At 35.5% G+C, this 12,394-nt stretch overlaps 1 protein-coding gene across 4 annotated transcripts in view; it reads right to left on the reverse strand.

The window, feature by feature from the left end:
• LOC150093914 (unhealthy ribosome biogenesis protein 2 homolog) overlaps positions 1-12,394 on the reverse strand; it is a 393,653-nt gene that overhangs the window by 156,651 nt on the left and 224,608 nt on the right. For all 4 annotated transcript variants that reach the window (XM_090412865.1, XM_090412866.1, XM_090412867.1 and 1 more), the window contains one exon: positions 9,296-9,442. In XM_090412865.1, coding sequence (XP_090268991.1) covers positions 9,296-9,442 — 147 coding nt within the window. The remainder of the gene's footprint in view (positions 1-9,295; positions 9,443-12,394) is intronic.

The raw sequence follows: 12,394 nt of genomic DNA on the forward strand, positions 1-12,394 counted from the left end.
TTAGGATTCTCTTTAGGTTGCATGGCCAATGTTCTTTCATAATCCTTTTTTGTTTTTCTTACCACACTCGTTACCCTTCTGGCCTACGCTTTATACTGTTCATGTGCTTGCAGGTCACCTTTCTCCTTGAATTCCCTGCATAGTTGTTTCTTTTTTTGCAGCTCAAGCTTAATGGTGTTATTCATCCATTTAACCCCTATTTGATTTATTATTCGGACTCTAGAATTATCTAAGTATACAGTCAGCCATTGCTTCATGCAAACACGTCTTTACCGCCTCCCATGCACTATCAACTTCTAGCCCTTGCAGTTGTACATGCCATGGCACTGAACCAATCAATCTCCTAAGCTTGTCATACTTACCAGCTCGCTAATTCCACACGTACTCTGTCTTAATTGTAAATTCCACACCTTTAGCCACCTCCCAAGTCAAGACCCAAAGATCACTCTCACCAATTGGTGGCAATGTGGTCATATTCCTTACAGTCAAATTCTCAGATGCAATTACCAGCTCAAGCACTCTCTGACCCCTAGTATTTTCCATTACATGCTGTTGCAGATAGTTATCCCTTAATAACTGCATAAAATTCAATTCCTTCCTCCCATGTGTCCTCTCCTCCTTCCAATCAATGTTACCATAGTTGAAATCTCCCATAATAATTACCCTCCTTCTACTCATTTCTTCTATTTGATTATGCATACTATCTCTGCCATCTATTCCATTACCTGGTCTATAGCAGCACCCAACTGTATATTTAGTTCTGCTAATTTCAATCTCACAACAAATAGCCTCAAACGTGCTCTTTTCTCTATCCTGCAGTTCCACTTTTATTCTTCTTGGCTGTAGCTCATCAGCTATCATCAATAACACTCCTTCCCCCCCCCCCATTTTATTCTCTCTGTCGCTCCTGAACACACCATACCCTTCACATTCAATCCCACTAGCTGTGTCATCATCTGTCAGCTATGTTTCACTAATGCCAATAACCTGTGGTCTGGAAGTGCCAACCGAGGCCAAAAATTATTCCCTCTTGTTCCTAATACTTCTGGCATTTGTATACATGAATTGAAGAAGCCGATTTGCCCATCCCTCTTTTGATGCCTTTTACTAACTATCCCATTCTGATTCATGGTCTTTCCTACTTGCTTGGGCATATTACACACATTCACACATTCAACTGTCTCCCTAAAATCTGCAAATCTACTCCCCCCCCACCACCCTAATAACTCTAGTTTCCCTGGTTCTGTAACTTCACTTCCACCACATTCGACAACATCTTTTCAAGTCTCCACACACCAAATCCATTCAGATGTAATCCATCCATTTTATATAAATCCTTTCGCCCATCGAACTCATTCCGCACCACTCATCAAACATAATTCATGCATAGTCATTAGCAATTATGGCTCTCTTTCTATACTCTTCACTGTCATGCCGTCGCAACAGACTCACCATCCTAACTCTCTCGCTCTTTTCTTTTGCTACCTCAAGCAATTCCTTCACATTCTCACTCATAGCCTTTTTATTTCCTTTCAAATCATTTGTACCCCTACAAGGAATTGATAGTGGTTAATACCTACCACTATCAATTCCTTCACCCGCTATTTTTGCATCCTAATTGGCTCACTTACATTCTTTACGGTCGCACCGGGTTGGTACAATATTGTTAAACTCTCAACTAACACACCTCTTACTAGGGAATTTCCATACAATACACGCTCTTTCATTTTGTTTACACTCACTATCATACCCTTATTTTTTCTACCATACTTTTGCCAATTATTAGTCGGTACGCTTGTTAAAGATTGTTGTCAACGTTCCAGTTGCTGGTTTACACTATGTATCATTCTGCATAATAGAGCTATTTCACTCATTGTGTCAGTGTCATCATTTTTATTTTCCGATGATTCATTCAATGTTTCTGTATGGTTAACTTCATTCACTCTATCAATGCCACTCTCACAGCTATCATGTACTACCTTGCAAACATCCTCGTTCATACCTCGAATATCGCTGTTATCTAGATTCTCACTTTCGACAATATAATATCACTCACACGACCTGAAACATTCTTTAAATCCTCACATTCTTTACACTTTTTGCACACATTCACTCCACAATTGTTGTTTAACCAGACTCCAACCGCTCTCCTCGATGCATACATTTCGCAAACGGAACACTGAATCAAGTCTTTTAAATTAAGATTTTCTGACAAAAATGGCGACCTGGACGCAATCTTTATGTTCCTCTTTATGGGAGCCTTGAGCCCAGATAATCGATCTATCAGTTTACTGTTAAAATATTCAAAAAACACATGAATTGAAAAAATCACCCAGACACGTTAAACTACTAAAGGAAACAATACTATGTACTATGTAATACTTAATATATACTTAATTATTCCTATAATAACTTATCTCAATCAGGAGCTCTTCTTAGACACGTCTACAGCACTTGGCTCACCAGTGCCCTCTCTCAATATATATATATATGTATACTGGGCAGTTCAAAATTCCACATACAAATTTTGATGAGTGGAGGTAGAGAACATCAAAATCAACCATATTCACATAGGAAAGCACGACCAGAAACACCACCCGAAAGTGATAGGTGGCACTGTTTGGCAGCGCTCCAGGTGAGCAATTGGGGCTTCCTCATTCAAGCTTTCGATGTTGTATGAAGAACATGTGTCTTTTTATGAACGCTGAGATGGCAGACATGCGCCTCATTTACAGGTTAGCTGACAGTAATGGATGAGCCGCTGTATGAATGCATCACAAAAGGTACCCAAACAAACGTGTACCGCATCACCAAATGTTTGCACATTTGCATCAGAATTTGTGTGACTATGGATCATTCGGGGATCGCAGGCATGATAGTGGGCAGCCACGATCGATGTGAAATCCCACAATGGAAGAGGAGGTGTTGCATGTGATGGACAATAATCCAGTGACAAGCACTGTGTCGTTGCCTCTGCTATAAGAGTATCTTGATCCAGTGCATTGCGGGTTTTGCACTCTGAGTCCTTACATCCATTTCATCTGCAACAGGTGCAGTTACTGATGGCCGAAGATTATCCTTGAAGTGTGGAATTCGTGCAGTGGTTTCTGCAGAAAAGTGCAGTAGACCTGGATTTTCCAATTTGTATTTTGTTCACGGATGAAGCTTCATTTACCTGCAAAGGATACTTCAATCACCACAATGCTATCTGTGTGGGCCCATGAGAACCCATACACTGTGCGATCACATGCCGCACAACGAGTCGCCATTAATGTATGGGCAGGTATCATCACTGACTGTCTAGTTGGCCCTTACCTGTTACCACCCCTAATGGATTCCCAGAAGTATCAGACCTTTCTGAAAGAAGTTCTGACAGATTTACTGAACAATGTTCCGATGACTGTGCGTCGGCAGATGTGGTTCCAACATGATATGGCCTCCAGCCCATTTTACCATTTCTGTGTGTCAGTATTTGGACAGGTCCTTTGTGGCTCAATGGATTGGGCGTGGGACCAGTCGCATGTCTCCCATGCTCAGCTGATTTATCGAGCATTGATTTCTTTCTGTGGGGGACCCTTAAAGCCATGGTATACGAAATGCCTGTTGCCTCTGACATGGAACCCGTGGCAAGAAAAGCCATCAGCGCTGCTAATATCCGGGAAACTCCAGGTATTTTCGAAAATGTACAGCAATCAATGCATCGTCGGTGTCAGGGAAAAGGAAATCGTAGAACTGTAAGTTTTTTTAATTGGAAGAGTTAAGACTGTCAATAAGGATTTAGTGAATAAAAGAAGAATTTGCTATTTACGTTCTAAAGGAATGTTTGAGAAAACTCTGATTAGGAAGTTTCATTTGTATTAAGGATGCCGGATCTGACTATTATTTCTACTGAAGAAAAGAGACAGAATTAAGTCAGGAAGAATTAATGTGTGCTACATAAGTGATGGAAAAAGGATCCTGTGAAAATGAAGAATAAAGTCACATACCTTCGAAAAAGGGCCTTGACAGAGAAGGAAACTGGCTATGAACATTTTGTGATTGTGCAAACAAAGTGTTTAGTCTAGCCTTAAGTGTAAGTTTATTTTTAAAAGGCCTTGGATCCAATTAATTTGTAGTTAGTTATGTAATATTTGTTTGAAGTGTATATATATATTGTTTTTGTTATATTAAATGTGTTTATTTTGTATTTTGGTTTTGAGTCACTGATTATTTGGATTCTGAAAGAAAGAGTTAAGATCATTGCATCAATTGGAGTGAACCCTTGTGTATATAATAACATACAGGTACACTCGGAAATAAAATTAAAAATAATTGTTAGAAACAGAGATCATCTCTATGGTAGGATTAATATTAACATAATATCTATGAATATCCTCTATATAAAAATCCACCAATTATTAACAACTCTATTTCAAAAAGTCATACAAAGAAAAGTAAAACTGTTTGGACATATTTGTAGAATGTCAAGTGGCAGAAAGTTAAAGTCATTGGTGTTTGGTCTAATGAGCAGAACAAATGTCAGAGGTCGTCCTCATCATGAGTGGGCTGACAATATTAAAGACTGGTGTGGGGAAACTCTTCAAGAATTAAGTCATGCTACAATGAAACCTACGAGTGCTGCACCTATGGTTTGTGATGATGATGTGGCAATGTTGAAAACAGGAAAGAAGAAAAGGCAGCCTCACATCATACATCTTCAAAGAACATCACATGGTAGACTAGCACTTCCTCCATGCCTTACTCAAAGGAGAATATGTTTGCTCACATGGCACACTAAATAGAAAGCAAGGACTTACTTCATAACATTTCAAAGTCATTAATTAGTGTATGTAACATTCAAAACTTCTCTTGTGCCAGCAATCACATACACAGTTTACACAACAATGTACTGCATGATTTACATTTACTCACAACAATGTAGTGCATGATGATAGTTTAATCATGAGCATCATAAATGATACTCATGATTAAACTATCAATTCAGTATTTTTCAATTTATAGAAATAGCAAAAGTCAGAAACATTTGAGTATTTTTGTTTGTGTTACACATTTTTCCTGAAGATGCTGTCAGCCATATAGACAGTAAAATATGTCAGAGAAACATTCAAAAGTTGATAAAAACTACTTATAGTGAATTACTTAAAGAAGGAAATAGCTCTCTTACCTCTCATTCAAATAAGGGTAAAGAAGTGGCATGCAAACAAAAATAAAAACAAAATAAAAAATATTCATCATCATCATCATCAAATTCCTGCCATATACCCTCAAGGGATGTACAGGATATGATAGTACCACATGAAAAATTTACATCATTACTAACATCATATCTACAATTTTCCTCCAGATCAGTCTGTTGCTTGTCAAGACTCCAATATTATCAGATCTCATATTTCTGCTGTCTACGGCACTTTGTACCACATCAATCCATTTATGTCTTGGTCTTCCTCTGGGTGGTTTTCCTGCCAACCTGACAGAGAACACTTGTTTTGCCAATCTTTCCTCGCTCATTCTGTTTAAATGACCATACTACCTGAGATCAGCTCTGCTAACGTATTCCTGGATGCTGACAATCTCAAGTTCTTTCCTAATAACATCATTTTTAATATGATATTGCCATTGATGCCATCTGTTCAAGACTGTAATCTTTCTCAGCGTTCTCATATCTGTGGTCTCTAGTCTTTGGTCAAGTGTTTTACTTCTGATCCAGCTCTCAGATCCATAAGTTAAAACTAGTTTGAACACTGGCTTGTATACAGCTAATTTAGTATTCCGACTAATTTCTCTCTTATTCTATATGAATTTATTCAATTGACTTCCTACTATACCAGCTTTATTGATTCTGTTGTCTATTTCCATATTTAATTTACCATCTTCACTAAAAATCGTGGTCAAGTAGCTGAAATGTTTTACTTGTTCCATAGGTTCTCCATTCACAATGCAGTTGACATTTTCAATGATTCTACCTATTTTCATTGTCTTTGTCTTTTTATTGCTGACCTTCATACCATATCTATTACAACAGTAATTCAATTTAGTCAGTGAATCTTGCAGACTCGTAGCGGATTTATTGATAAGTATAACATCGTCCGCATAAAGCAAAGAGCTGATATTAACATCTCCAATTTTGATATCATGTTTAATAACACTTTCCTTCATAATGTGATCCATATAGATTCAATTCATAATGAATACCATCTTCATGTACTTCATTATATAATATATAATATAGATGTTATTCAAAATGAATACCATCTTTCTGTACTTCATTCAATTCTAACTGCTGACTTACAACTCAAATAAAGACTAAGTATTGCTTCATATAATGTCCCATTGACACCATTTAACTGTTATTAAATTAGGGTATTGAATAGCTTCTCTCTTCGCAGCTTATCATATGTCTTTTTCAGATCTATAAAACTCAAATAGTGATCTTTGTTACATTCCCATGATTTCTCAACTATTTGTCATAAAGTGAAGATCTGATCCTGACAGCCTCTATTTGGCCGTAATCCAGCTTGTTCTTCACCAAGCTTTTCTTCCACAATTCTTCTCAACCGTCTGTCAAGTACACTTGCATATATCTTACCAGGAACACTCAGTAGGGAAATACCTCTGTAATTCTCACATTCAGTTTTATTTCCCTTTTTATATACGGGTACTATGAGAGCTCTACTCCAATCATCGGGAATTCGTCCCTCTCTCCAGGCTTTCTGAACTATGTGCAGCCACTGCAAGACTTTTATACCACCATACTTCAGCATTTCTGGTCGGATATCATCTACACCTGCTGCCTTTCCATATTTTAAGCCTTTGATGGCATTTTCTACTTCAAGTATGGATATGTATTCCTGACTGTATGCCTGTTGAGTGTTTTTTACCACTGTGCTATCACTGGTTGTTTCATTTAGCAATTTCTCAAAATTTCTCAAAGTAATTACTCCATACTTCAAGGATATCTTTTTCTACAGTTTTCATGTCACCTTTATCATCTCTAGTTCTATTTACAGTACTCTTTCCTCCTTTTATAAGCTTCTTCAACAACCTCCAAAATATTTCGCAACCTTTTTGATATTTATTTTCTATGTTCTTGCCAAAGTGCTCCTATGACTTTTGTTTAGCTAGTTTTACACGGTGTTTAGCTTTCTTACATTTGTCTCTGTATTCTCGAAGAGCACAAGCTGACTTATTTGCCAGGAACTTTTGATATGCTTTTTTTCTTTTCCTTCACTGCCTCTTTAACTTCCTGTGTCCACAATATAGTTCTGATTTTTCTATCCTTGCAGACAACCTCACCACATGCCTCTGTGGCTGAATCAAACAGTGTTTTCTTCAAGGCTTGCCACTGAATCTCTAAAGTTTGGTTCCTGTTCACAAACTCTTTTATCTTTTCTTCAATAATCTTTATGTATTTTAGTCTACAGTTCTCATCTGAGAGCTGCTCAACTTTTATTCACTTTAAAACTTTCTTACATGTTATTCTTTTCAATATGAAATTCAATTTTATCCTTTGAATTTTTTCCAAATTCAAATCCTCTGTACACTCTGGTGTCCTGCACCAGGGAGAAAACATCACTATCAACAATAACATAGTAAATGAGACTTTTCGTATTCCTAGCCTCTTCTCTCCATGTGAATTTGTGCACATGTTTATGTTGGAACACAGTGTTAGAAAATAACCAGTCCATGCCTTGAGCAGAAATCCAACAAATATTTGCCATTATTATTAGCCTTGCTCTTTTCTCCAAATTATCCCAATATAATTTTGTATGTCTCACAATCATTTCCTACTCTGCTATTTAGATCCCCAAAAAGGACCAACTTTTCATTTTTCATTGTGTCAGTTGCTTTTTCTTAAGCCTCAAAAAACTCCTCTACTTCTACCTTAGTAGAACCTTGTGTGGGACCATAAGCACAAATAATTCTCATTGTCCAGTTCCCATTCTGATATTTGCCCGCATCACTCTACTTGAGACTGCCTGCCATTAAAGAAACTTGGCCTCATATTTATTGTTGAATACAATGGCTACTCCTTCTTTTCCTTGATTGTCCTTGCCTGAATATAACATTTTGTATTTATTGCTCAGAAAGATCCCACCAGTTTCTGTCTTTTTTGTTTCAGTCACCACTAATATGTCGATCTGGTACTTATCTAATTCCTCAGCTAGCTCCATTTCTTTGCCATTCAGGCTTCTTATGTTGATAGTACTGATCTTTAACTCTCATATTGTTGAGTTGGGGTGTTTTTCAGATTTGCTCCAGTAGCTGATTTTTCGCTGGTTACCTGGTGAAAATAACGGAGGCCTTGTTTAACCAGGCGACACTCCCGCCGGCATGAAATTCTATCATGTTGTACCATCATTTAATATTGTTGTTTAAGCTACTAAGAATTACAATTTGGTCGGCTAAATCCCAAATTGCCAGCACATCCTCGTTCGTTCAGTATCCAGGTAGATACCCAACAGGGTGCACCACGAGAAGGTGAGGACTGGACATTAGGACAGAAGCCCTGGTCGGTTCTCTGCATTCCTTTAAAGGCTATGTGGAGGTCTCCTCTCAGTTATACAGCATTGACCCTTAAGCACCCCCATGATGATGATGATGATGGTTTAATACCACTTTCCTTCATAGTATGATCCATATAGATAATGAATAACAGAAGAAATGTACATTTTTGTCTGAGATAAAATTTAATAAAATAATTTTATTAAATTTAAATAATTTAATAATTAAATAAAATAATTTAAATATTGAATTTAATAAAATAACTAATAAAAAATATTATCTTGACTATATGTATAGCTTCAGTTAGATTCTATAACTATTAATCTTACTTAATCATACTCATTCTTTAAGGAGAAAAAATACTTCCTTTTAATTAGTCTGCTATGATATATCATATAAGTATCACATGGTTATAACATAATAAATTTTGCAGATTTATAGCAGTCAACTCACAAAATGAAATAAAAAATATGTTATTTTCACTGTCAAAAATTTCTGCAGATCAAAGGAATAGTTTCTTATTATGAATTTTCTTTTAAAACAGCATTATTGCTAAGGGACTTTTCAATGTGATAGTTCGTAAGAGTTTGCTGTAGTGAGAATTAACTGTACTACAATAATTATCAAAATTTGTCACGTTATTAATGAGCTGATAAAAATCACCTTGCTAATTTTTCAGATAGTGTTTAATAATATTTAATATAAAATAGTATTTTAAATAAATAAATCAAGTTCCAAAATTTTATGTACTATTATGAATTTAATCTTTCTTTGACTCTAATCAAGATCATACCTTTTTGTGCCTCTTGTCACTGTCATGGCAAGTCTCCATACTGCAGTAACAAATATAATCTGAATTTCTTTTATTTCACGAAAAAGTGGACTATGCACAAATTTCTTCACTATTACATATAATGTCTCTTTGCCACAATTATGATGTCTGTAAAACATTGAATACTAGTACATGGCAAACAACCAGATATAACAAAAACAACAGAACTAGAGTTCTGACAATAAATCCGGTACAACCTATTCAAAACTTATAATTCTTAATTTAAATCATTATTAAAAAATGTTTTCAACAAACAATAGAAGTAAAATAAATCAATGAAGATAGAGGTAATAACTAATTACAGTATCCCTCGATTAACGCGGTTAATTAATCCCTCTCTCGATGTTACTGCATATATCAAAATCGCGTTAATCAAATCTAATAATCAATGGTAAAAAGTACAATGCATACATGATCGATTACTGTACTAATAGTTCATTTTATATGGAACTCTTTTAGGAAAGATAAAAAATGAATGCAAAGTAAATGTTTAATAAATACTTGTACCTACATTAGTTATTGCAATTTTTTTTAATCAAAAGAAGTTATCAAGAGTCATTTGAACAATTTTAGTTTTTTTCTTATCAGCATAAATTCTACGATAACAAGCAAAATGACTCTCCAAATCTCGGCAAACAAGCATTCTTCGATTAACATCTGGATCCATAACCATTACTTGCTGCTTAAGTGATTCTAAACTGCAAAATATTCCATCCAGTTCTTTGACTGTTATTTCCTTTGTTTGTTGTCTTCATATGTGCATTGTTCGATTTCAAGAAGATCGTTGTCACTGAATTCTTTTGAATTTGAATCCAATAATTCTTTAACATCTTCTGCATCAATACCATCAAAACCGAGGTCTTCACTAATTGCAACGGTTTCTTTGATCACGTTGTTCACAGGATTTTGAAAACAACCTAAGTCATTAGTGCATTCTGGAAGAAGGTTTTTCAAAGCAGTTTTCATGCAACTAGAAGACACTTGCTCCCACAAGTCACGAATGTTCTCAATTGCGTGTTTAATGTTAAATTTTTTCCAAAATTCGTGGAGCGTAATCGCATTTTCTCCCGTTGTTGTTTCTGTCTTTGAGAATGTCTTTTTAAGAAAATAGGGTTTGAAAGTTGCAATGACGCCCATGTCCATGGGTTGTAGCAATGATGTCATATTTGGTGGGAAAAATAACACTTTCACATTCTCACACAGATCATTAAGAGAATTTAGATGACCAGGTGCATTGTCGAAAAGCAAAAGAGCTTTGAAAGCTAAGTTATTTCTCTTTGCCAGGCAAAAATAAGACTTAAACCAATCTTCAAATAGACTTTGGTTAACCCACGCCTTCTGATTCACCCGCCAAATTACAGGTAAAGAGTTCTTGTTACATCCTTGCCAAAGCCCCTGAGTTCTGAGTTCGATAGACAAGCAGCGGCTTCAATTTAAAATCTCCATTAACATTCCCTCTAAGCATAACAGTTAAGTGATCTTTTGATACTTTATAGCCAGGCTGGGCTGCTTCTTTTTTTGATATAAAAGTTCTAGATGGCATTTTTTTTCCAATAGAGTCCAGTTTCATCTACATTGAAAATTTGGCTGTAATCGTAATCATTTTCTTCAATAATTTTCTACAGCTCAGCAGGAAATGTGGATGCAGCATCTTCATCAGCACTTGCAGCTTCACCTGTTATTTTCACATTCTTTAGTCCAGCTCTAGATTTAAAATTTTCAAGCCTTTGCTAGCTGTGAATTTTGAATTGTCTTCTTTATATTTATCTTTAAGTCTTGAAAACAGGCTTAGAGCTTTGGCCGTGATATTATAGGCACTAACTGGAATTCTCTTTTGATTGCAGTCTTCCAGCCAAATAATCAACAGATCTTCCATTTCAACCATTATAGCACTCTGGCTATGTGTGCATTGCATACTTGCAGATGTAGATGCCACTTTACCTTGCTCGCAATGTTTATCAGCTTTGGATAAAATAGTCCGTATTGTAGATTCGTTAAAACCAAATTCGCATCCAATCTTACTATTACTTTCACTACGTTTAAATCTTTTAATTATATCAAGTTTTGTATCTACCTTCCTCTTCTTTTTTTCACTTAATGATCCGATTGTGGGATTGCTCTAATTCTTCGACATGATCAATGGGCTGTAAAATGTACGAAGAAAGTAATTTGTAAATATGTACAACAGAACAACTGGAGCTTGTAATGCACCCACTCTTAATGCTAGCAGTGAAATAACTGGCTGGCACTCAGCTTCATGGCGTGATTTTCATGATTTTCACCCATTGTTGTTTCAACTGCCTTTAAGAATGTCTTTTTAAGAAAACAGGCTTTGAAAGTTGCAATGACTCCCATGTCCATAGGTTGTAACAATGATGTTGTATTTGGTGGGAAAAATAAAACTTTCACATTCTCACACAGATCATTAAGAGAATTAGGATGCATGATTTTGCATGGTAAATTTAAAGGCACGTTAATCAAAACTCTTGCCACGTATATCAAGGGACTGCCGCAATTAATTTTGTCGTGATAATCAAATCCGCGTTAAGCAAGGGATACCTGTAATTAGTTTTTAGAGATTTATAATATTCACCATCTATAATATAATAATATAACATTCAACATTTATAATTAATATTCAACATTAATAATATAATATTTTTAGCTCTTTACTTTATGCAAATGATGTTACACTCATAAATAAATCAAGTACAAGTTTGCAGAATTAGTAAACTAATCAAATAACTGCTGTAACAAATATGGCAAAAAAATCAGTAATTTTAAAGACAGACTATAAAAATAGGTAGGAGCCTAGAAAATGACGAACCTATAGAAATACAACAAGCAAAACATTTCAGCTATTTAAGCACAATTTTTACTTTAGATACAAATTAGATAAAGAAATAGACAAACAGAATTAATAATGCCAGTACGATGGTGACTATTAGAATAACATGTATGCCATATTAAATAACTTTTTATTATGTAAATATTTCATGTTATGTATCATAAGACATCATTAGTACAACTAACAAAAAACAACAGGAATTGAATTAAAAA

Source organism: Typopeltis vanoorti, chromosome 23, assembly GCF_054136105.1.
Source record: "Typopeltis vanoorti isolate ZY-2024b chromosome 23, IOZ_Tvanoo_1.0, whole genome shotgun sequence".
Classification (NCBI taxonomy): domain Eukaryota; kingdom Metazoa; phylum Arthropoda; class Arachnida; order Uropygi; family Thelyphonidae; genus Typopeltis; species Typopeltis vanoorti.